The sequence below is a fragment of the Chrysochloris asiatica genome, unplaced genomic scaffold, assembly GCF_000296735.1.
Source record: "Chrysochloris asiatica unplaced genomic scaffold, ChrAsi1.0 scaffold00023, whole genome shotgun sequence".
Lineage (NCBI taxonomy): Eukaryota > Metazoa > Chordata > Mammalia > Afrosoricida > Chrysochloridae > Chrysochloris > Chrysochloris asiatica.
Window position 1 is genome coordinate 16,267,906 of NW_006408541.1, and position 22,498 is coordinate 16,290,403.

A 22,498-nucleotide genomic window follows, 5' to 3' on the forward strand; every position below is an offset into this window, starting at 1 on the left:
AACCTTTCCTCCATTTTCATGGATGTTCAATTGTATTCTCTGCTTTCAGCCAAGATCTATCTGATGTCAGCAATGATATCTCTCATTCCATGTCTTCTTCTGAATCCAGCTTGAACCTCTAGAAGTTCTCTGTCAATGTATGGTTGTAGCCATTTTTGTATTATCTTTAGCAAGATTTTACTTACATGCAATATTAATGATATTGTCAAATGATTTCTGTATTCCACTGGGAGAAAGATATTTACCTGTTCTTTATTGACCATGCAAAGGCTTTTGACTGTGTGGACAAGCTATGGACAACATTGCAGAGAATGAGTATTCTGAAATACTTACCTGTGCTCATGAGGAACCTGTACATAGACCAAGACGCAATTGTTCAAACAGAACAAGGAGAAACTGAATGTTTTAGAATCAGCAAAGATGTGCACCAGGGGTGTATTCTTTCACCATACTTATTCAATCTGTATACTGAGCAAATAATCTGAGAAACTGGTTTATGTGAAGAAGAACGTGGCATCAGGATTGGAGGAAGACTCACTGCGGATGATAACAACCTTGCTTGTTGAAAGCGAAGAAGATTTAAAATATATACTGATGAAGAGCAAAGACCACAGTCTTCAGTATGGGTTGTACCTCAATGTAAAGAAAACAAAAATCCTCACAACTAGAGCAATAAATAACATCATGATAAATGTAGCAAAGACTAAAGTTGTCAAAAACTTCATTTTGCTTGGATCCACCATCAATACACATGGAAGCAGAAGTCAAGAAATCAACATTTTCCATTAGGCAAATCTGCGACACAAGACCTCTTTAAAGTGTTGAAGAGCAAAGATGTCAGTTTGAGGACTAAAATGTGCTTGACCCAAGCCATGGTATTGTCAGTGTGAAAGTTGGACAATTAATAAGGACGACCGTAGAAGAATAGGTACATTGGAGTTATGGTGCTGGAGAACAATTTGAAAGGTTCCATGGACTTCCAGAAGACCAAACCAATTTGTGTTGGAAGAAGTACAACCAGAATGCTCCTTAGAAGCCCGGATGGCCAGACATTGTCTCTCACATTTTGGACATATTATCAGGAGGGGCCAGTCCCTGGAGAAGGGTATCATGTTTGGGAAAGAGGAGGGTCAGAGAAAAAGGGGAAGACCCCCGATGAGACGGATTGGCACAGTGGCAGCAGCAGTGGGCTCACACATGGAAGCAATTGTGAAGATGGACCAGGAGCGGGCGTGTCTCTTTCTGCTGTAAATAGGGTCACTATGAGTTGGAGACGACTTGATGGCACCTAACACCAACATGACAACATGTACAGTTCAGTGGTCATATTCTTTAAGTTGTGTAACCATTCTCAGTCTCCTTTTCTGAGCGGTTCCTCCGCCATTAACATTTTTCACCGCTCCATAAGTTTCTGTCTAAACTTTGCATTTGCTGGTTTTTTTTTTTTAATGTTTTATTGTGAATTATGTGATAGTTTACATGGGAGAACATTAGTTTTACATTCATCCTATCATATATTGTTTCTTTGCCGTGGTTACAATCTCCTCCATGCATCATCAACCAACTAAATAAAGGGTATACACTGCAAGCCTGCCCCCTGGTCATCAGCACACAGCCCCTCTCCCTCTCTTGCATTTGCTGTTGTCAATTTGATCCCATATTGTTGTTGTTGAGTGCCGCTGCATCAGTTCCAAATCATAGAGACCCTGTTTAGGGTTTCTGAGGAGCAGTTGGTGGGTTTGAACTGCCAACCTTGTGGTTAGCAGTCCAGTGCTTATCCTGCAGCGCCACACCAGGAGTTCCATCTAGATAGATCTTAAACAGCACAATGCTCTGGCAGCCATTTTAAACTAGTTTAGTTAAACTTCAGGGGATAGAAGACAAGGGCAGTATTAAAACTGCTGAACGTATAAGCACACTCAGGTGAGAAAGATCTAGAAGTGTAATGGGGAGGAAGACACAAAAGCTGATAAAGAACAACCCGCAGATCATGCATACAATGGAAAAACCTCCTGCAGGTAAGGGGTAGGGAGATGGGAGCTTATCACCAAACACTAAACAATCGAGTACCTTCACTAAGACCCAAAGACCTTCATAAATCTGTCTCTCCCAGGCTTCTTTTCTTTACTCAGAACGTAATGTTAAGAAAGTGAAGACTTGGCTAGAGTTGGTGCACCCAGCCTCCTATCTACTGTGTAATGCTTTCATTCATTCAGAGATCATTGACTGAGTCCATCATCATTCAAACATTCCATCTGGAGATGAGATGGGGCCTGTCTTTTTAGAGCTGGTAGGAGGTAGAAGACAACAGAGAACCCCACATAATTCACGATTTTATGGCACGGGCATGGGTATAAGTGACTGGAATTTCTGAGCCTCAGTTTTCCCATCTGTAAAATGGAGCTATGCATAGTTTATTAACAATCATCACCATTGACAATCACCACTGGGAATGTCAACAAGGAGCCCTGGTGGCATTGTGGGTTGTTAGGTGTTAGGCTGCTAACGGCATTGTCAGTGATTCAGCTGCTCGCTGGTGAAAGATGAGGCTGTCTGCTCCCATAAAGGTTTACAGTCTCTGAAACCCTATTCAGGAGTGCTCTGAGTTGGAATCAAATCTATGGCAATGGATTTGGTGTTTGTGGTTTGGGAATGCCAACAATGCCAGTATTGCACTGATCTGCCATTCTTTTTAATTTATGGGAGTAAAAATATCCAGGCAGGGTTAAAACAAAACAAAACAAAAACCATACTAAAGCCAAACTTGGGGAGGGCCTAAAAGCAGAGCCAGAATGGAAACCATGGCTTCTGGGTACCAGGCTGAGTTCTCAACTCTGAGGTCAATAGGAGCATGTGGTCCATGTGCCAGGAAAAGAGGTCCATATCTGTTTCGCTGACGCTGAGTTGTCTAGGCCATTTTGTCTGAAAAATCCAAACACATGTCCTGAACTCACTCTCTTGTATCCTTGCTCCATGTAGAGCCCAGCCTACATCTGTGTTTAATCAAATCAGTTGCTAAATGTCACAATGGACTCATTCACAGGTAGCATAAAGCATATTTAACTGGTAATAAAACAATCCACATTCCTGAGAATGCCATTTCAGATGGCTGCCCTGTCATTGTGTCTCTGCCACGTGGGTTGAGATGAGGGGGAAGGGGGCCAAGATGCTCAATAATGCTGCAAGGAGAAAGCCATTACCTGTTGATTCCTATGTGCTGATCTGCAAAGATGCCCAGAGTGAAGGGCTAGATGAATAAAAACCACTTTGCAGAACAGTGAGGCGATTCTAAGCATGCCCAAGACAGGACATTAATATGCATTCATTTCAACTTAGGAGAATTAATAATAAATTTGGAAGGCCTCTTGGAGGAGGTGGTATTGGAGTAGAATTTAATGACTAGGAAGGAACTAACAGAGGAAGATCTGGGAGGAAGAGTATTCCTGGAGGAGGGAAGAGCAAAGTGCCAGGGCCCTGAGGTGGGAGGGTTTGAAAGCAGTTTAGGTGTCAATGAAATGGGGTGAAAGGAAGCAGCATGCAAGAAGAGGTCCAAAAAGTCTTTAAGGGTGAATCACACAGGGCTTGAGGAGTCAGCCCGGCATTTGGATTTATTTCTGGTTGTGTGGGAAAAGGCTTTTAAGCAGGGTAATGTCATGATTTAATGATGCAACATGAGAAAGAACCAACTGTCTGACTTCACCCAGTGTGGTGGAAATCGATCCGAGGATCACAGTGGACCCCAAGACTAAACGCACTATACTTACTTTCAAGGATTGCTTCTGGAGGGAATCTTAAGAATGGTAACCCATAAATATTGGAGTTGGTAAGACAAGCTATGCACATTGTAGAGAGACCTTCATCATTGGTATCATGCCAGGAAACACAATGAAGTCAAAGATGCCCTTACACTGCGGTGGTGGCCTTCTGACATGTGGTAAATCTTTCCCCTGACTACAATGGCTGCACTTGAATTACGCAAGTCCTGTGAGAGGGGAATCTCAAGATGTAGTACTGTGAAGGGGCTGGGGCAGCTGGAGGACCGAAGCTGCCTAAAATGATTAGATAATCAGTGTTATGGATTACTTGTGCTCCCTCTCCCCCACAGATCCGTGTTGTAAATCTTAAACCCTTATACCTGTGAATGTAATCCTATTAGACTTTTGTTATGTTCATGAGGCCATAATCAGTGTTGTTGTTGTTGTTGTTAAATGCCCTGAGTCAGTTCTGAAACCCAGTGTAGGGTTTCCCAGGAGCGTCTGCTGAGTTTGAACTGCCAACCTTTGCAGTCCAGTGCTTATCCTACATCACCACACCAAGACTTCAAAATCTTTTTGATGTATAAAAAGAGCGGTTTTAGGCACAGACAAGGAAACACAGATGGAGGGGAAGATGTATGACAAGTGAAGATGGCCACGGAACTGAAGAACAGAAGCTGAAAAGAGACAAAGACCTTCCCTTAGAGCCCATGGGGAGAGAAAGCTTTCCCCTAGAGCCAGCACCATAATTGTGGACTTCTGGCCTTCAGAACTGTGGGACAATTAATTTATTAAAGCCATCCACTTACAGTATTTCTGTTACGGGAACAATAAGAAATAAGATAGGTAGATAGGTCGGTAGATTGTTGTTGTTAAGTGCCGTTGAGTCGGTTTCTGAAGAGCGGCTGGTGGATTTGAACTGCTAACCTTGTGGTTCAAACTGAAAGTGGTTATCCTATAGTGCCACACCAGGACTCCAGATAGTTAGATTGGTCGATAGGAACCATAGATAGACACACAGAGATAACCAGATAGTTTGACATTTTTGAGTCTGGGATTCAGCCAAGTCTGGAGCCTACAATACTAGATTTCTCAGTTATTGAAGTCAGTAAATTTCTCCTTTTGAAAGCATTAAGCCTGTTTGGGTTGGGTTTTCTTTTTGTGAGTCTGAAAGAGTCCTAACTGAACCAAAGATCATAGATGGGGAACAGGACTTGGCATAACTATAAGCTATCGGGACGCTTCCACGACAGTCCTGGGATCCCACATCTGAGACACTGTATCTGAAGGATGTAGGACAGAAGCAAAATGAACCCTAAACAGGAAGCCAAGAGTCCCGGGTTTAAGACCAGCTCTGCCCATAACTCACTGTATGACCTTTGGCATGAGACACCGTGCGAACCTCAGCCTTCCCCTTGTAAAATCAGGCTGCCTACCTGGTGTGGCTCTGTGGGATAACGCTCTAGACGGCAAGGTCGGTGTGAACTCAAGGTCGGCAGTTCAAACTCACCAGCCGTTCCTCAGAAAATCTATACAGGGTCGCTATTAGTTGGAACCAATTCGACAACAGAGGTGATGTTTCTAACGCTCCAGGCAGAATGCTATGGCAGATAGAATAGATTTATTCCCTCACCCAACGAAGATTTATGGAGTACCTACTACAGATGGAGTCCCGGTGTGGCACTGGACTAAATGTTGGTATGAACTCAAGGTCGGTGGTTCAAACTCAACAGCTGCTCCTTGGAAACCCTATACGGGGTTGCTGTGAGTCGGAACCCACTCAACAGCACTAAGCAACAACTGAATATAGGCGTTGGCTACTGCACAAGGAGCCATGAATGCATTTCTTTTTCTGTTTATCTCTTTTAGAAGATGCAGGAGGGCAGGGGTTTGATTCACTGATTGATCTCAAATACCTACACACACATGCTCAGACACACCTGTGCATAGTGTTGTTGTTGTTAAGTGCCATCGAGTCAATTCCGACCCATAGTGACGCAGTATAGGGTTTCCAAGGAGCAGCTGGTGAGTTTGAACCACCGAGCTTGCAGTTCAAATGGCTTTGCAGTCTGAAGCATTAGCCCACAGTGCCACACCAGACACCCAATATGTGTTGAAGTGAATAAACGAATAAGACCTGGTGTTTTTCCTCAAAAAGACCTAACTGGTGGATTCATGCATTCAATCATTACGTATTGATCTCCAACACTGTACTGACACTATATGAATTTTTGGGAAAATGGATGAGTACGACACTATGCGTTTCTATCTTAGTTATCTAGTGCTGCTATAATGGAAATACAATCGGTGGATGGCTGTAACAAAACCCCGCCAGTCCTGCTCCTATCTCACAATCATTGCTAACTGAGCTTGAGCCCATTTCTGCTGCCACTGTGCCAATCCATCTTGTTGGGGGTCTTGCTCTTTTTCGCCGACACTCCACTTTACCAAGCACGAAGTCCTTCTCTACCCACCCACTGAACCCTTGGCAAGCACTGGTCTTTTCACTGACGTCATAGTTTTGCATTTTCCAGAATGTCATATAGTTGGATTACAACGGCCTCTAGGATTTTTAGATGGGCTTCTTTCACTCAGCCTTGTGTAATGGCGTTTCCTCCATGTTTCTTGAAATAACTTGACAGTTCACTGCTTTTCATCACTGAATAAAGCTTTATTGTTTGGTACCCTAGTGACACAATGGTTATGTTTAGTTGGGTTTTAAATCCACGCAGGGCTCCATGGGAAAATGATCTGGGGTTGGGAAGCCTACACGACAGAGTAGGACGGACCCACAGCATTTTCAAGGCGCCGTAGAAGCAGCACTGGACTGCTAACCACAAGGTTGGTGGTTCAAACCCACCAGCCGCTCCTTGGAAACCCTACACAGGGTTGTTATGAATCAGAACTGACTCGATGACACTTAACAACAATCTCTATGGAAGCAGGCTTTCATATCTTTTTCCATCAGAGCGGTTGCTAAGTTTGAACCGTCGATGTCTGTGTTAAAGCTTTAACCACTGCATCACCAAAATTCCTTCCCCCTGTAAAGATAGGGTGGCGGTGCTTGTGTGCCACCAAGTTGGTTTCGACTCACAGTGACCCTGTATGGGGTTTCCAAGGTTGTAAATCTTTACGGGAGCAGAAAGCCTCACCTTTCTCCTGCAAAAGAGCTGGCAGTTTCACGCTGCTGACCTTGAGGTTCGCAGCCCGATCCGTAACAACTACGCTACTAGAGCTCCTCCCCCCTCTCTATATATACATACATACATGTACATACACAGGCTATAGGATAATCACTGAATCCTTAACCATAAGGTAACACTCCTCAGAAACCCAATACAGAATTCCTGTGAGTTGGAGCTGACTTGAGGGCACTTAACAACAACATATGTATACATACATAATTAAACACTTACCATCTCAGCTTTTTTTTACATCTATAATTCAGTGACCTTAGTTACATCCATCACCTGTGGACCATCTCCACCACCCAGTAAGGCCTACTGGTTTTCATCTCAGTTTTCTTCCACTCCGAAACAGTTAACAGTTTCTTTTCCACTGGAAGCTTCACTAATTGTTTCAGTGGGTGTTTAATTTCATTTAGCTAAAAATTCCTCCCTGCTTTCCTTCCACTGCACCTCGAGAAGACACTGTACATGCCCCACACAGTTCTGATTCCTCGATAGCAGACGGCTGCCTGCTGGGCGTTTTTCTATGCCAGCTCTGCTGCAGCCACCACTCAGTGACAAAGGGAAAGTCTCACTCTGGGGAAACCGAGGCCAACATCGGGTTTGTGACAGGGTGGCTACCCAAAAAGGCACGTTATGGTCTCTGGGCGAAAGTTTCCTGGCAATAAATACAACTTCTCCAAACTGATACTTTTTCAAATAGAGAGGTCAAACGCTCACCAAGATGACCTCCAGCAGCAATCCTTGAATGCCTCGTAAGATCACAAATCCTACATCTGTCCACTGTGATGGGTGAGAGCCCTCGTAAAATGCCGTCACATTCTCAGATACCCATGCTAGAGCGTGGGCTTGCACTCTCTGAAGGTCAGCCCACTTTTCTGCTCACAAAGCCGTCTGTCTCAAATGTTTACCATTAGGAGAAAGGTTCCTTCCGCAGACCTGTAAATTCCAAACGGGCACATCTAATGCGCACAGGGAGGATGCAAGAGCCACGGCTTTCCTTAAGATGTCTCCTACTTTTAGATCAAAGGCTTCTTGTCCTTGGTCCCACCGGCCATAATTCACTCCGTGCCCAAACCCTCATGTTGCTTTTAAAGGTTTGATGGTCAGAGCAGCTGTGAACCTTGGTTTTTTATCTCTGCTGGAGCTATTTCCCCTCTCTGGTCATCTCTTGCATGTTCATAGCTTAAAGGATTTCTAAAGCTCCAGAATCTGAGTGATGCATCTCTCCATTACAAACAGGTGTTTTGAAGCCTCTTTTAGAACTCTGAAAGAATTCACATGTTTGGAGTAGGTTCTATGTACTAGGTCAGTCCAAACTGCTGCACGGTGGTCCTGGGTTGGAATCTGGAACAGCAGGATATCAGTGGGCAAACTGCATAAGGTTTATAATTCTATTAAAAGTATTGCTGCTGCTGTGGTCAGCCCCCGATGCGTGGCACCCCCTGGCACAGTGCAATGAAATTATGCCCTTTCCGGTACCATCCTCATGACTGGTTGTGGATCAGATCTTTGTGATTCATCAGGTTTTCACTGGCTCTTATCCAGAAGTAGATCCCCAGGCCTTTCTTCCTCATCTGTCTTAGTGGAAGCTCTGCCCAAATCTAGTCAGCATCATAGCAACACGCGAGCTGACAAGATGAGTGGTGGTTAAGTTTGTGATACGCTGACTAGGAATTGAACTGGGGACAGCCGAATGGAAGCCAAGCATTCTACCACTGAATCACCACTGCATTGTACCACCGGTCGATGTTAATTTGCAGTTTGATCTGTGCACTGAGGTTATGTAAGACGCTAACATTCGGGGGAGCTGGGGGAAGGGTAGGAGCCATGGGGATGCAATGAGTTAAGCGTTGGACTGCTCTGAAAGGTCAGTGGTTTGAAACCACCAGCCACTCTGCAAGAGAGAGATGAGGCTTCTGCTCCTGGTAACGATTTACAGCCTTGGAAACCCTACTCTATCCTATAGGGTCGTCATGAGTCAGAATCAACTGACACCAATGGGTTTGTTTGTTTTAGCTTTGGGTGAAGCCTATATGGAAAACATTCTGTACTATTTAAACTTTTCTGGAAGTTTAAAATGAATTTGAAGTAAAAAAATTAAAGGAAAAAGAGCACGGTCCACGGAACCAGACTGACAGTGTTTCAGTGCGCTTTACAGGCTTCAGGACTCTGTGCAAGATAAGTGACTGCACCCCTCTGGGCCTCAATTGTGACATCTGTAAAATGGGGCATTCAAAATAGCACCCATCTCAGAGTTGTGGTGGGAATCAAATGAATTCATCCCTGGAATGTATTGGAAACTGTGCCCAACATTCAGAGGTGTTGAAAAAACCACCCTCTTATTAGTCGTACCCCTGTTCTCATCACGATCCCGTCTGCTGTTTCTCTGTGGCAGGGAAAGCACCGATGTATTTCAAGAATCTGGGACAATGCCTTGGTACAGCAGGTGTGACAAACATTTGTTGAACACATAAACAAATGTAAGCAGTGCTTATGGCCTCTTGGGAGTGTGGACACCACACACAGTAAGGAGCTCCATTCAAACTATGCTCTTTGCTTTCTCAAGACACTGGAGCACCATACGCCGGAAGAAGACTACATAAACCTACGAGGACTTTGATGTGAAAGGTGCCCCCTAGAGGTGTCCAAACCAAAAGCAGATCCCCGATGGGAAGGCCTGTGCCCAGCTCTGTTTTACACCAACAAATCCCATGAACACCTCCCCAATGCATTCCTTCTGTGCTTAAAAGGATGCTCTGTCTGCAGACAACTCTACTGGAATCCAAAACCCTCCAGAGTTGAACTCTTCCTCTTGAACCCTGCAAAAGTGAGATACTTAGCCATCAATTTTCCAACACTGATTGCTAAGGTGTCAACTTGTGTTGTGAGTCTGTAAGAGTAGAAGTACCTCATAGGGTTTTCTAGGGGGAATCTTGACCCGAGCAGATCGCTAGGTCTTTCTCCCTATGAGTGAATGGCTGGGGTGGGTTGGAACTGCCAACTTTTCAGTTAGCAGCTCTTAGTGTACCACCTCTGAGAGCTTATTATGTGCCAAGCAGGGTTCAATCAGCTTTGCATGCATTACTTCATGTAATCCCAATGATTCGATGACGTGGGAAATAATATCATCCCATTATATAGGTGAGAATACTATGGGACAGAGAGGTTAAGAAACTTATCCAAGGCCATCCAGCTAGAAAGTGACAAGAAAAACTGCCAAGTCAGACCAGGTCATAAATGAAAGAATAAATATGGCCTGTGAGAACCCACCAGCTGCTCCTTGGAAACACTGTACAGGGTCGCTGTGAGTCAGAATCGACTTGACGGCACTTAACGACAACAACAACAACAATGAGAATTGCTGTATTCTAGAGAGGGAAGTAATTTCTTAAAAATGGGGAGAAGTCAAATTGGCTTCAAGTCCACGTCCAGTCTTTGGCTGGAAGTCACCTGACACATTCTTTCTGAGACTTCTCTGTGACCTCCCTAGCCTGAACGTTTGCCTCCTTCTTTTAAAACATTCCCTTTCCATGGCTTCCCTGCCTATGCCCCCCTGTCGTACTTAAATACACATCTGCACCGTGGTGAACTTTCATTCCCCTGGAACAAGTTTGCCAGTAAAAACAAAAGTGGCCTCAACATGTAGAAGTTCACAGAGGAGCCCTTTTATGGAAAAGTATAACATTCGTGTTCTTGGGCACTGAGCTCGGCAAGACAGAAGAGGATGAACCTTCTTTTATCACAATCCTACAGAGCTGAGAGGGGTCTGAGGGGTCGTTGCTCCCTTATCCCTCACTCCCTGACTTCCTTAAACATTTATAGTTGCCAAATGGCCTTCAGTATTCTGCTAATTCCTAGAGACTTGTTTTTCGCCAGTGTGTTCAATGCAGCCTGGATTTCTTCCTTCCATACCATCGATTCTTGATGGTATCCTCTTGAAAATAATTGAACATGGACAACAAGAACAAAGGTCCTTCGGTGGTGAAAGTGCTTCTACTCAGCTATTACTAACCCATCCAGGAGTGATGTGGAAGAAAGAGCTGGCAATCTGCTTCCATAAAGATTACAGCCAAGAAAACTCTGTGGAGCAGTTCTACTCTGTAACACTCTTAGATGTCACCATTTGTCCGAATCGAGTTTGGTTTGTTTTTTTAATGGTTGCCTACCTAAGATCCATTTCTCTCTACCCCTCAATAAAAGAAGCCCATTTTCCTTTGGAGCAGCAATGTACACAAGTAAAAATAATCATGTCTCCATTCTCCTTTACAGCTGGGGGTGACCCATATGACATAACGTAATGAAGTCTGAAAACTTTTAACTTTCCTGATAGCACCACATTGATCCTTCCTACTTCCCCCTTCTTTTGCACGTCTGGATTGTGGAGGTGAGGGCTGGAGATGAAGCAGCCATCTTATGATCAAGAGGTAACAAGAACGAGGATGAAAGTTACAGGCTAAGAATGTTGTTGGTGTTACAGGGTTTCTAAGGAGTGATCGGTGAGCTTGAACTTTCTGGTTCAAACCCACCTTGCAGTCAAATGCATTAACCCACAGCAGTGGGATGGAAAAATAGAGAGAAGGGGCTGGGACACTGGATTTTCTTCTGCTTGCAGTTGAATGGACTCTAGGTGACACTGCCAGAAGTCATGGTGTGGTGTTGTGGGATAAAACACTAGAATGCAAGGTCGGTTTGGATCATAGGGTTGGTGGTTCAAACTCACGAGCTGTACCTTGGAAACCTTATACAGGGTCACTATTAGTCAGAACTGACTCAATGACACTCAAGAACAGTGGGTTCAAGGCTGTAAATCTCTATGGAAATAGCCTGCTCTATTTTTCTCCTGCAGAGCCACTGGTGGGTTTGAACTGCCAGCCTTTACTTTATCAGTTTGTGTCACCAAGACTCCTCTCCTTATACAGTAGTTGTGAGAATAATGAGGTAAAACCTGGAACACAGTAACTATTAACCAAATATTAGTTATGGTTAGGTTAAGGAGAAAATCTCTAACACTCACTAAATTCATTTTTTTTTTTAAACTAAGGGAGAGCAGGCTTCAGACTCAAGAGTCTTGGCAGACAGCAGTATCTGACTAGAATTTAATAATGCTGTCTTGTTTCCATTGAGTTTATTTTTACCAATTACCTTCCATTTATGGCAAACGATACTGGCTTTCCATGTAAGGCACTGCTATAAATTTCTTCTTAAAGAGGTTTTATTTTAAGCTGGGAGGAAAAAAAAAAGTCTTTAAATTTCAAGAAAAACAAATCCAATCATAGTATAGGTAGTACTTGAATGCTACAAAATCGTGCCTGAAGTTTAGGAGACACTTACTAGACCATGGAAGAAATATCTGCAGCTCCTAACCTGAGGAGCTCTGCCTAGAGCCAGGGCAGACATCACTAATTGATCCCTACACACCTTCCATCTATGTCCACATGAGGTCTCCAACGCTTATCAAATGAGATTCACCAACGACTTCCTCAAATGGTCCAGTTCTTTCTGAACCAGGTGCTGTATCCTGGTGTTGGAAAGAGGAGACCAGAGCAGGGTACTGGTGGTAGCTGAACAGCCATGTGTGGATTGATGAGTTGTGGTAGGTATAGTGTTGTTAAATGCTGTTGAGTCAATTCAGACTCACAGAAACCCTGTAATGGGGCTTCTGAGGATCTGCTGGTATGTCTGAACCACCAGCCTTACACTTAGTAGTCCAATGCTTATCCTACAGCGCCACACCTGGACCCTGATAGATAGATGTAGGGTTGGGTTTTTACCATTTGTATAAAAAGTGCCAAACAGATATCTATGCTTAGGTATGAACAGATTGTCACTGGAAGGGCACCCAAGATATTGGTGATGGGGGCCACTTCAGGGAAGAGACCTAGATGGCTATGGGACAGGGATAGTGGTGGTGGTTATGTGCCGTGGAGTCGGTTCTGACTCATAGTGACCCTGTATAGGGTTTCCGAGGTTGTACATCTTTACGGGAGCAGAACGCCTCATCTTTCTCCCGTGGAACAGCTGGTAGTTTCGAACTGCTGACCTTGCAGTTCGCAGCCCGATTCATAACCACTACACTACCAGAGTGCCTTGTGGGACAGGGATGACAGAAAGACTTAATTGCTACTGCTATTGTGCTATGTGCATGTATTCTTGTTGTGAAGTGCTGTCGAGTCAGTTCTGACGCATAGCGACCCTGTATAGGGTTTCTGAGGAGCAGATTATGAGTTTGAACTGCCAAACTTGTGGTTCACAGTCCAGTGCTGATCCTACAGCGCCACATGAGGATCAGTTATTAAAATAAATAAAGAAATAAAAGCATTATTCAAGGAAAAGGCACTGGAGAAGGGTTTTTCTGGAAGCTTACAGTTCTGAAGGTTTCAGAATGTCTTGAGGACTACCAACAACACAATCAAATCTGTTGTTGTTGGCTTCATTCTGACTCATGGCGACCATGTGTGTTTCAGAGTAGAACTCCACTCCACAGATCGCCAGGCTTCTGGTTGGATTTGAACCACCAATCTTAGGGTTAGTAGCTCAGCACTTAACTGTCTGCACCACTCAGGGACTCCAGTGAGAACCACTGGGCCCTTTAAACCCTGGGGAATGGAGAGTAGGTTTGTCTGTAGAGTTTCAGCTCCCGGGGTGGTTGGCAGCTGAGCTCCTAGCTCCTGACTTACTTTAGCCACAGGTTCCAGTCCACCTGCCCATTACCTAACCTCTCCTCAGGAGTAGTTAATGGTTCCAGCCAGGCCTAAGCTCCTTACCTGCAGGAACCCCTGGGGTGCTTCTGATCCCCTGCAGCCATGACCACACACAGCTGGGGACAGAGCACGTGGTGTAAGTGAGAAGGCTGGATCCCAGAGGTTTACATCTCCCTCCTCTCACTCCCAGGATCAGAAACCCAATAAGCAGGTAAGCATGGGTTTACTTGTGCTTACTTAGTGATTTGTAGTGAACGATTTTACATTTTTTCCACCATTGCAAAGACTCTGCTTCTAGGTCTGGCTGGCATTTGTCGCTCTCCGAACCCCACAGAACATCCCTAAAGAATCAAAGCCTCTTTTAAAATCTACAATCCCTGACAGGGATGGAGTACCAACCAATAAGCAAGGTAAGCACAGGCTTACTTCCCAATCTGTAGTGAGCAATTTCACATGGGTTTCAGATGTGGTGAAAAATATGTGAAACTGTTCACTACAGATGAGTAAACAAGTACAAGTAAGCTTGTGCTTATCCTGCTTACAGGGTAATCTGCCCCTGGTCACAGTCCCATTTCTAATGACAGCTTAAGCTAGTGATTACAACATCAACTCTCGACCAGAATGTCTGGGCTCAGAGCCAGGCTCCGCCACTTCCTGGCTGGGTAACCTTGAGAGAGTTACTTAATGTCTCTGTCTTTCTGTATGGGAGACTACCTTCCTCAGAGCCTCCGTTTTCTCATCTGTGAAATGGCCAAGACTCAGCCTTGAGCCCTAAAGTGAGGTCTGTACGAGCAGATTCATGCAAAGCACTCACACCCTCGGAGCTGCTTCCCAGATGATTCAAGCACTGGGCACTGGACAGGTCATCACTTCCCAGTGGCCTTGACTGGACTGGCACACACAAATGCTGCCTCAGTGCTGCAGACTGACATTAGAGAGTGCAGAACAGAGGCACACACGTGTGGGAGAGATGTCTATTATGAATTCTGTTCCCCTTGGGGAGGGTGGTTGGTGGTGGAAGACAGAAGGGGCTGGTTTAAAACAATAAAGCTAATTTGGTACGGTCGGCTTTGGTGTTTGGAGATCTTTGAAGGCGATATTGTGCGGCTGGGGAAGGGATGGCTGTGGAGGGGGTATATTTACACTGTAAACGGTGAGCCCTGACCTTTGCCGAGCTTGCCGGGGTCCGGACTGTCGTTGCCGCCACGGGCTTAGACTGAGACTAATGCAACCCAGCTGAGCAGCAGGAGCCTTGACCGACCTCTTTTGCTTGGGTGGTTTCAACATTTGCAAAGTCCAGCCTTCTCGGGGCAGACGCCACGCGGCCCTCAGCCCGACCCTCCTGCTGCCCAGCCAGGGACCCTGGGGTGGGTGATTTTGTCAACTTCTGGCATCATGGATTTTCCATCCAGCTTTGGGTGGACACACAGGGCTGTGGACACACAGAGCCTGTGAAGTGGGCAATTTGGAAATGCCAACTGGGCTCCGTTGAGCCTACTCGTTTCCATAATGTCATAACGTCACAGTGATGATTGTTGAACTAGATTTGTGCTGTCAGGACTGTGTTAATTTCCTTACCCCTTTAGGATCGGGGCCATATCTGCAAGCCGCTGTCACTTGACTTAACATTTTTCTTATTTCAAATTTAAGTAGACTAACAGTTTTGTAATGTAGAGCTTTGTCCTCCTGTGAAACGGCTCTTTGCTTTTACTTATATAAATTTATCTGAGAAAGGAACTTTATATCACTACTGTACAGAAAAATGCCAATGCCACTTGCCACCAATAATCAATACATTAAAAAAAAAACACACACACAAACCCACATAGAAGCCAATGTTTTTATTCTAGCTAATTGTGTTATCTGCCAAAGGTACTACACCTGGAGTTTGCTCTCATTAGGATAAAAATAAATATTTGCAGGTACTAGAAAGGTGGTGTGGGAGTCCTGGTGTGGCGCTATAGGATAAGCACTGGACCACAAGGTTGGTTTGAACCGCAAAGTCCATGGTTCAAATTCACCGGACACTCTTTGGAAACCCTATACAGGGTCGCTATGAGTCGGAATCAACTTGATGTCACTTAACAATAACAACAGAAAGACATGAAACACATACTATCACTACATAGAGACTTTCTTATTTCATCATTTAATCGGAAAGATGGAAAGAACAAAGAGGGTCTCCTCACTAGGTGAACCAATGGCTTTTAATACCACTTTTTATGCAAGAAATCAGCCAACAGAGGTTATGGTATGCTGTGGTAACAAACATCCCCTCAATATTTCAGTGATTTAAATACCCACAGTGGTGGTATTGAAATCACTGTGGTGGTTAGGCACTGGACTGCTAACTGCAAAATCAGTGGTTCAAACCCACCAGCAGCTCTTTGAGAGGAAGATGAGGCTGGCTGCTCTGGTACAGATATACCGTCATGGAAATGCCAAACAGGATCGGTCTGAGTTGGAATGGACTCAATGCAAGTAGGTTTGATGTTTGGTTTAGTAACCAGTTGAGGAGCCTAGAAGTGTAATGGGTTACACACTGGGCTGCTAACCACAAGGCCAGAGGTTCAAACCCATCAGCTACTCTTCATGTCTGCTCCCGTGCAGATTTACAGCCTCGGAAACCCTAAGGAGTAATTTTACTCTTTCCTATAGCATTGCAATAAGGAGCTCTGGTAGCGTAGTGGTTACGAATTGGGCTGTGAAACTTAAGGTCAGCAGTTCGAAGCTATCGGCCGCTCCACGGGAGAAAGATGAGGCTTTCTGCTCCCGTAAAGATTTATAACCTCCGAAACTGTACAGGGTCGCTATGGCAGATGGCACTTAACAACAACATAGCATTGCAAGGAGTCAGAATTCACTCAACAACATGATGTTGCTGGTCAGTCATCTGTTGGTGTCAGCTTGGTTCCAACTCATGGTGACCTCATCCGTGTCAGAGTAGAACTGTGTGTTTTTGAAAGTAGATCACCAGGTGTTTCTTCCTGGGTGGACGTGAACTTACGAATGCAGTAACTGCACCACCCATGAGCTCAAGCTGAACTAGAACCAGAGATGACGTCTCACACTTGCTATATGCCCACTAAGGGCCAAAAGGGGAGATGTGCTCACTGGAGCCACTCAGTTTGAAGAAAAAAGAGTTGTGGAGAATCTGAAACTGGCCTGGAAATAACATGGCCATTTCCACTGTCAATTTGGTGGTGAGATTCTATCAGTCTCTTCTCTCCCATCCCCCACCCAGCCCCAAGAAGGGCAAAAAAGGCAACACTGCCACGATGGGTCATTTTTGGTGACTCAGTTTTGGGACGAATACGAATGGCAGCCACAACTCCTAGTTCTAGCTGTACGTTGACCTAGACCAATATAGATCACAAATTGGCCACTGTGGCCTCCGGGCTGGTCATCTGTTTAGGTAAAAACATTGTATTGGAATATTAGCCATGCCTGTTTGCTTGTGGCTTGTCAGGTTAGAATAGCAGAGTTGAGTAGCTAAGTGGTTGCCACAGAGACCTCTGGGTCTCAAATCTTAAAATACTTCCTAGTTACGAACGCATGACCTATTGTTGTTGTTAAGTGCCATAGAGCAGGTTCTGATGAAGTAACTCTGCATAGGGTCTCCAAGGAGTGGCTTGTGGGTTTGAACCATCGACCTTGCTACTAGCAATCCAGTGCTCCTCCACCAGGTCTCCTTGGCCTAGGGGATCCCTAACAGTCCTTCTAGAAGACTAGTTCTAGGATTCTGGGTTATCTCTAGTAGGCTTTGGTACTTACTTCTTACTGACCTGAGTGATCAACAATATCCCAAAGTCTTCAGTCCTCATCTAAGGAGCCCTGGTACCGCTGCAGGATAAGTACTGGCCTGGTAACCACAAGGTTGGCAGTTCAAACCCACCAGCCACCCACCGGAGAAAGATGAGTCTGTCTGTCTCTATAAAGATTTATAGCCTCGGAAACCCTATACAGGTTCACTATGAGTCAGAACCGAGTTGGTGGCAGTGGGTTTGAGTCCTCATCTAACATCACAGATAACTCCTCAAAACCAGCAAAGAATTCCCTAAACACAATGACTTCTGTTTATTACACACTTACAAGGTACCTAGCAATAAGAGTGTGCCTAAGTCCTTAAATGTCCATCATAGAGTTATTTGCTAAAGAAATTATGGTAAACTGAGTCAATGCAATATTATAGTCATTTGAAGCATGTTTTTAAAGAAAGTTAATGAATGAGAAAATCCACACATTATTAAACCATTCCCCCAATTCCAAATCCATAGATTCAATATCATTTTAGTCAGTGCATGACCATATACACTAAATTTAAATATTGAAAAGGGAATTGATAGGCTCAAAAATAAAACAAAGGAATCTTAATCTAGATGCTGGGATTAGAGATTATCAATAAAACATTTTCATTATGCTTTTATGGTATTTTCCAACTTTTTCACAATGAGCATTTAATGTTTTAAAGATCAAGGACAGAGAAATATATTATTGGAATGGCAAAATTCAGCCCTCTTGTCACAAATCATTGTCAGAAAGACCTTGGAGATCGTTCAGTCCATAGAGTTCCAAACTGTGGGACATAACCCATTACTAAAATGCGAAATCAATTTGTAAATCCTTACCAGCAACTTTAAAAAATGAAACGGTGGTGGCGGTTATGTGCTGTGGAGTTGGTTCCAACTCATAGCCACCCTGTATAGGGTTTTCGAGGTTATAAATCTTTATGGGAGCAGAAAGCTGTATCTTTCTCCCATGGAACGCTTAGTAGATTTGAACTGCTGACCTTTCAGTTAGCAATCCAATGCGTAACCCACTATGCTAGAAGAGAATGCTTTTTCTAACGAAACAGAAGAGAGAATATAGGAGTGCAAGTCCTGTGATGAGGACCCACTGCCGGCAAGTTGATTCCAAGTGACAGCGATCTGAGTGGACAGAGTGGAACTGCCCCACAGGCTTTCTGATGCTGTAAGTCTTTGCAGGCGCAGACTGTCAACCTCTTGGACCACATTGTTTTAATTGATCCTTTGTAAAAAGACATGTAAACGCATACCCTTACTTAGGTTTATGCACATGCTGTAGAATGCATTTCTTAAATGCTGATAAAAAAAGGGTGAAAGGCAATGATTTCTAGTCCAACACTCTCATTTTACAGATGGGAAGGCTGAGCCCCAGACAGAGGGCACATGGTACCAGTGTTAGCCCACCCTGGGCCAATACCAAAAGATGGGCCCTTACTAACCCCTCTTACTAAACCGCCTCAGCCACCCAGGCTGGTGCAATTGACCAGTTGTTTTCGGGTGCAATATCAAATGTCCACATGACTAATGACCCCATGCAGATCACAAAGCACAGAGAAGTTCAAGCCTCAGCAGCAGCAAAGTCTAAAAAGCTGGGCCCTGGAGTCCACGAATCCTCCCTGGCCCCTGCCAAGACCCCTCCCAGGTGGAGTCCTCTTGTGAGTCTTTGTGGCCACATCCTTATTTTGGTCCCAGGGGCCTGTCACTAGAACAGTCAGAGGAGTCTGGAGAATTTAAGGTCAGGTGGTGGACTGGGGCCCAAATGCAGCAGCAGCTGGGATGCCCTGGGCTATGGTTTCAGGGTTGCGCAATCCTTTGGAGCTGCCAATTTTTGAAGGCTGCAATTTAGGGCTGGAGCAGCAAAGTCTGGCAAGCCTGCCTCAGAAATTGGAAGGAGGCCCTGGTTTCCACAAAGGGAGGCACACACACATACACACACACATGCACACATGCACACACGTACGCGCATGCACACACAGATTCTGGGACAGCAAACAACCCGTAGTAACTAACACTTCAGGCCAGAAAAGCTGCAGAGAGACAGCCAGTTCCTGAGAGGTAAGAACAATGAAATGTTGGACACAACCTAAGTGCCCATCCCTAGGGGAATGGATATATGAACCACACCAGTACTAACAGTAACCACAATAAAAATCCTACCGCCCCTGTTGGTTCCAACGCATAGCCACCCTGTACAGAGTTTCTGAGGTTGTCAATCTTTACGAGGGTAGATAGCCTCATCTCTATCCCATAGGGAATGGTGGATTTGAACCAACAATCCTGTGGTTAGCAGCCCAGTGCTTATCCCACAGCACCACCAATAATAGCTAATAAAGTGCATGGAGTCTGTCCCGGGACAGACCCAAGCTCCCTGTATGTATTGTCTGTGACGTTGGCTGTTACTATGGACCCATTTCACAGATGAAGAAATCAAGTCTCAGAGATGTAATTTGTCAAAAGTCAAGCAGCCAGTAAGTGGTGTGGCTGAGATTCAAATCTAGGCAACTTGGCTTTCTCCCCAGAGTACTATGAAGCCAGGAAAATAATAAATAAAGTGGGCTTATTTGAACTGACTTAGAAAGATCTCCATGACACGCTGTTTAAAATATCAAAAGTTATTTACAAAATGCACAGCAAGATCCGCTTTATGGTTTAAAAAAAAAAAAAGGTTAGTAAATGCACAAAAAAAATGAGTAAGTCCTGGAAAGATGCACACTAATATTACTTGTGTAATTTAAAATAAGGGTCCTGGTGTGGCGATTTAAGATAAGCACTGGACTGCTAATCTCAAGGTAGGCGATTCAAACCCACGAGCCGCTCCTCGGAAACCCTGAGTCGAAACTTACCTGACAGCACTTACCAACAACAGCAACCATTTAAAATAAAGAAAGGAAAACATTTAAAGCTGGCTAAAAAGGATTATGATCTGAAGTATGAGGCTGCCAACCTGGGGCATGTGGAAGCAATTCCGTGTGAACTAATGCTGACAGGGAGTCCCTGGATGGTGTAAACAGTTAATGCACTTGGCTGATGTGTTGGAGGTTCGAGTCCACCCCGAGGCACCTCAGAAGAAAGGCTTGGTGATCTCCTTGGGAAAAGTCAGCCACTGAAAACCTGTTCTACTCTGACACACATTGGGTTGGCATGAATCGACAATGAGAGAATGGCAATTGATAATGCTGCTATGAAACAGCCTGAATTAGGGGGTCAGGTTCTGTCTGCTCAGGACAAGAAATACAGGTCTCTAGGGCAGGTGGGGTATGGATTTTAACAGAACGTTTAGAAGCAGAACAAATCAGATTTGTTCTATGGGTGCAAATGCTGCATCCTATAACCTGGCTTATCTGAGTGGGCCTGATGATGGATTTGCAGTGCCTGTCTGTCTGTCTGTGTCTCTCTCCCCTAATAACAAGCACCCAGACTGAGGTAGTGTCTCTCTCCCACCCCAATGCCCACCCCTAATTATCCCTTTTAATTCCTGGGCAGAAGGCGGACGCCCCGGGGCTCAGGGCAGGCTCCTCTCTCCTAGTGTCTTTAAGGAATTGCCAAGGGAGGGACTTGTATTTTGAATGGGACTTCTCCAGGGTTTTATGTTTGCAGTTTTTTTGTTCCTTGTTGTTTTCTTTATCTGCCCACGGCCCTGCCTTAAATGATCAGATGGGAGAGAGATTTATTCTGCCATATTTTCAACAACTTTTGCAGACACCAACCCTGGTGTTGGCTCAGTTCTTATTTCATAGAAACGTCAGGAATAAAAATGAAAACCAAATGCCTTATGAGCAGCACCATCCAGTCCCTGGCTGGGCCTCCGTTTCTTCGGGAGTCAAAGGATAAACTGGAATGTGTAATCGTTTCCTAGGGCTGCCAGAACAAAATTCCATAAACTGGGGGCTTAACCCAACAGAAATGTATTCGCTCACAGCTCTGGAGACAGGAAATCAAGGTGTCAGCAGGGCCGGGTTCTCTCTGAAGGCTCTGGGAAAGAATCCTTCCTTGCTTCTTCTAGTTTCTGGTAGTTGCTAGCCAGGCCTTGGTGGTCCTTAGCTGCGGCTCTATCATTCTAGCTCTGCTTCTGTCTTTACAGAGCTTCTTCCGTGTTTCTGACCTCAAGCCAGTATGACTTGATTACCTCTGTAAAGACCCTATCTCCAAATAAACTCATATTCATAGGTTCTGGGTAGACATGAACTTTTTTTTTTTTTAAAGACATGAACTTTTGGAAGACACTATTCAACCTAGGACTAAGGCGCACCTGACTGAAACCATGGTATTTTCTTTTTGCCTTTTTATTGTGAACTGAGTGAAGGTTAATGGAGCATTCATCATTCCTAGCTCGTTTTGTCTCATCAAAGTAAGCCCAAGAATCCCACTTCCTCCCTGTGTTTCCATTTCCATTCCTACTTCTTTTCTAACCCTTCTAAACTTGGATAAGTCCTGCTCTTTTGATCTCAAATAGCTGATTATTTTAAGTCCTAGCATACTAGTGGTGGTGGTCTTCATATAGACCTGTCTATTGTTAGACTGAAAATGGAGCCATGGGGGTGTATTCCAGACCTGAAGGGTGACTGAGCGTTTCCGAGTTTCCACCAGCTACTATCTGACTAATCAGCATGGTCTTTTCTTATGATTTTGAATTTCGTTCCAAAATTTTTCTACCACTCTACCTAGTGGTAGACCTTCTAATGTGTCCCCTTTGAGAGCAGTTGGCAGTGGCAGCCGGGCACCATCTAGTTTTTCTGGTCTCAGGGTCATGAAGACGGATGTTCACGTGGTCTATCAGTCTGTTGTACTAATTGTTTCCTTGTGTTATTGATCTTCTTCACTCTTCTTTCCTCGGATAGGGTAAAACCAATAATTACACCTTAGATGGCTGCTCACCACCCACTTGTCTGTAAGTCTGTCATACTGTGGTGGTTTGTATGTTGCTGTGATTCTAGAAGCTATGCCATGGGTATTTTAAATACCAGTAGGGTCACTCATGGTGGATAGGTTTCAGCTGAGCTTCTAGACAAAGACAGACTAGGAAGGAGAGACAAACTACTTCTGAA

At 44.5% G+C, this 22,498-nt stretch overlaps 1 protein-coding gene across 2 annotated transcripts in view; it reads right to left on the bottom strand.

The window, feature by feature from the left end:
• EYA2 (eyes absent homolog 2 (Drosophila)) overlaps positions 1 to 22,498 on the bottom strand; it is a 233,985-nt gene that overhangs the window by 157,651 nt on the left and 53,836 nt on the right. Inside the window, exon 3 of one of the 2 annotated variants that reach the window (XM_006839218.1) lies at positions 1,918 to 1,934. The exons of the other annotated variant lie outside the window; for it this stretch is intronic. Coding sequence (XP_006839281.1) covers positions 1,918 to 1,934 — 17 coding nt within the window. The remainder of the gene's footprint in view (positions 1 to 1,917; positions 1,935 to 22,498) is intronic. 2 annotated transcript variants of the gene reach the window in all.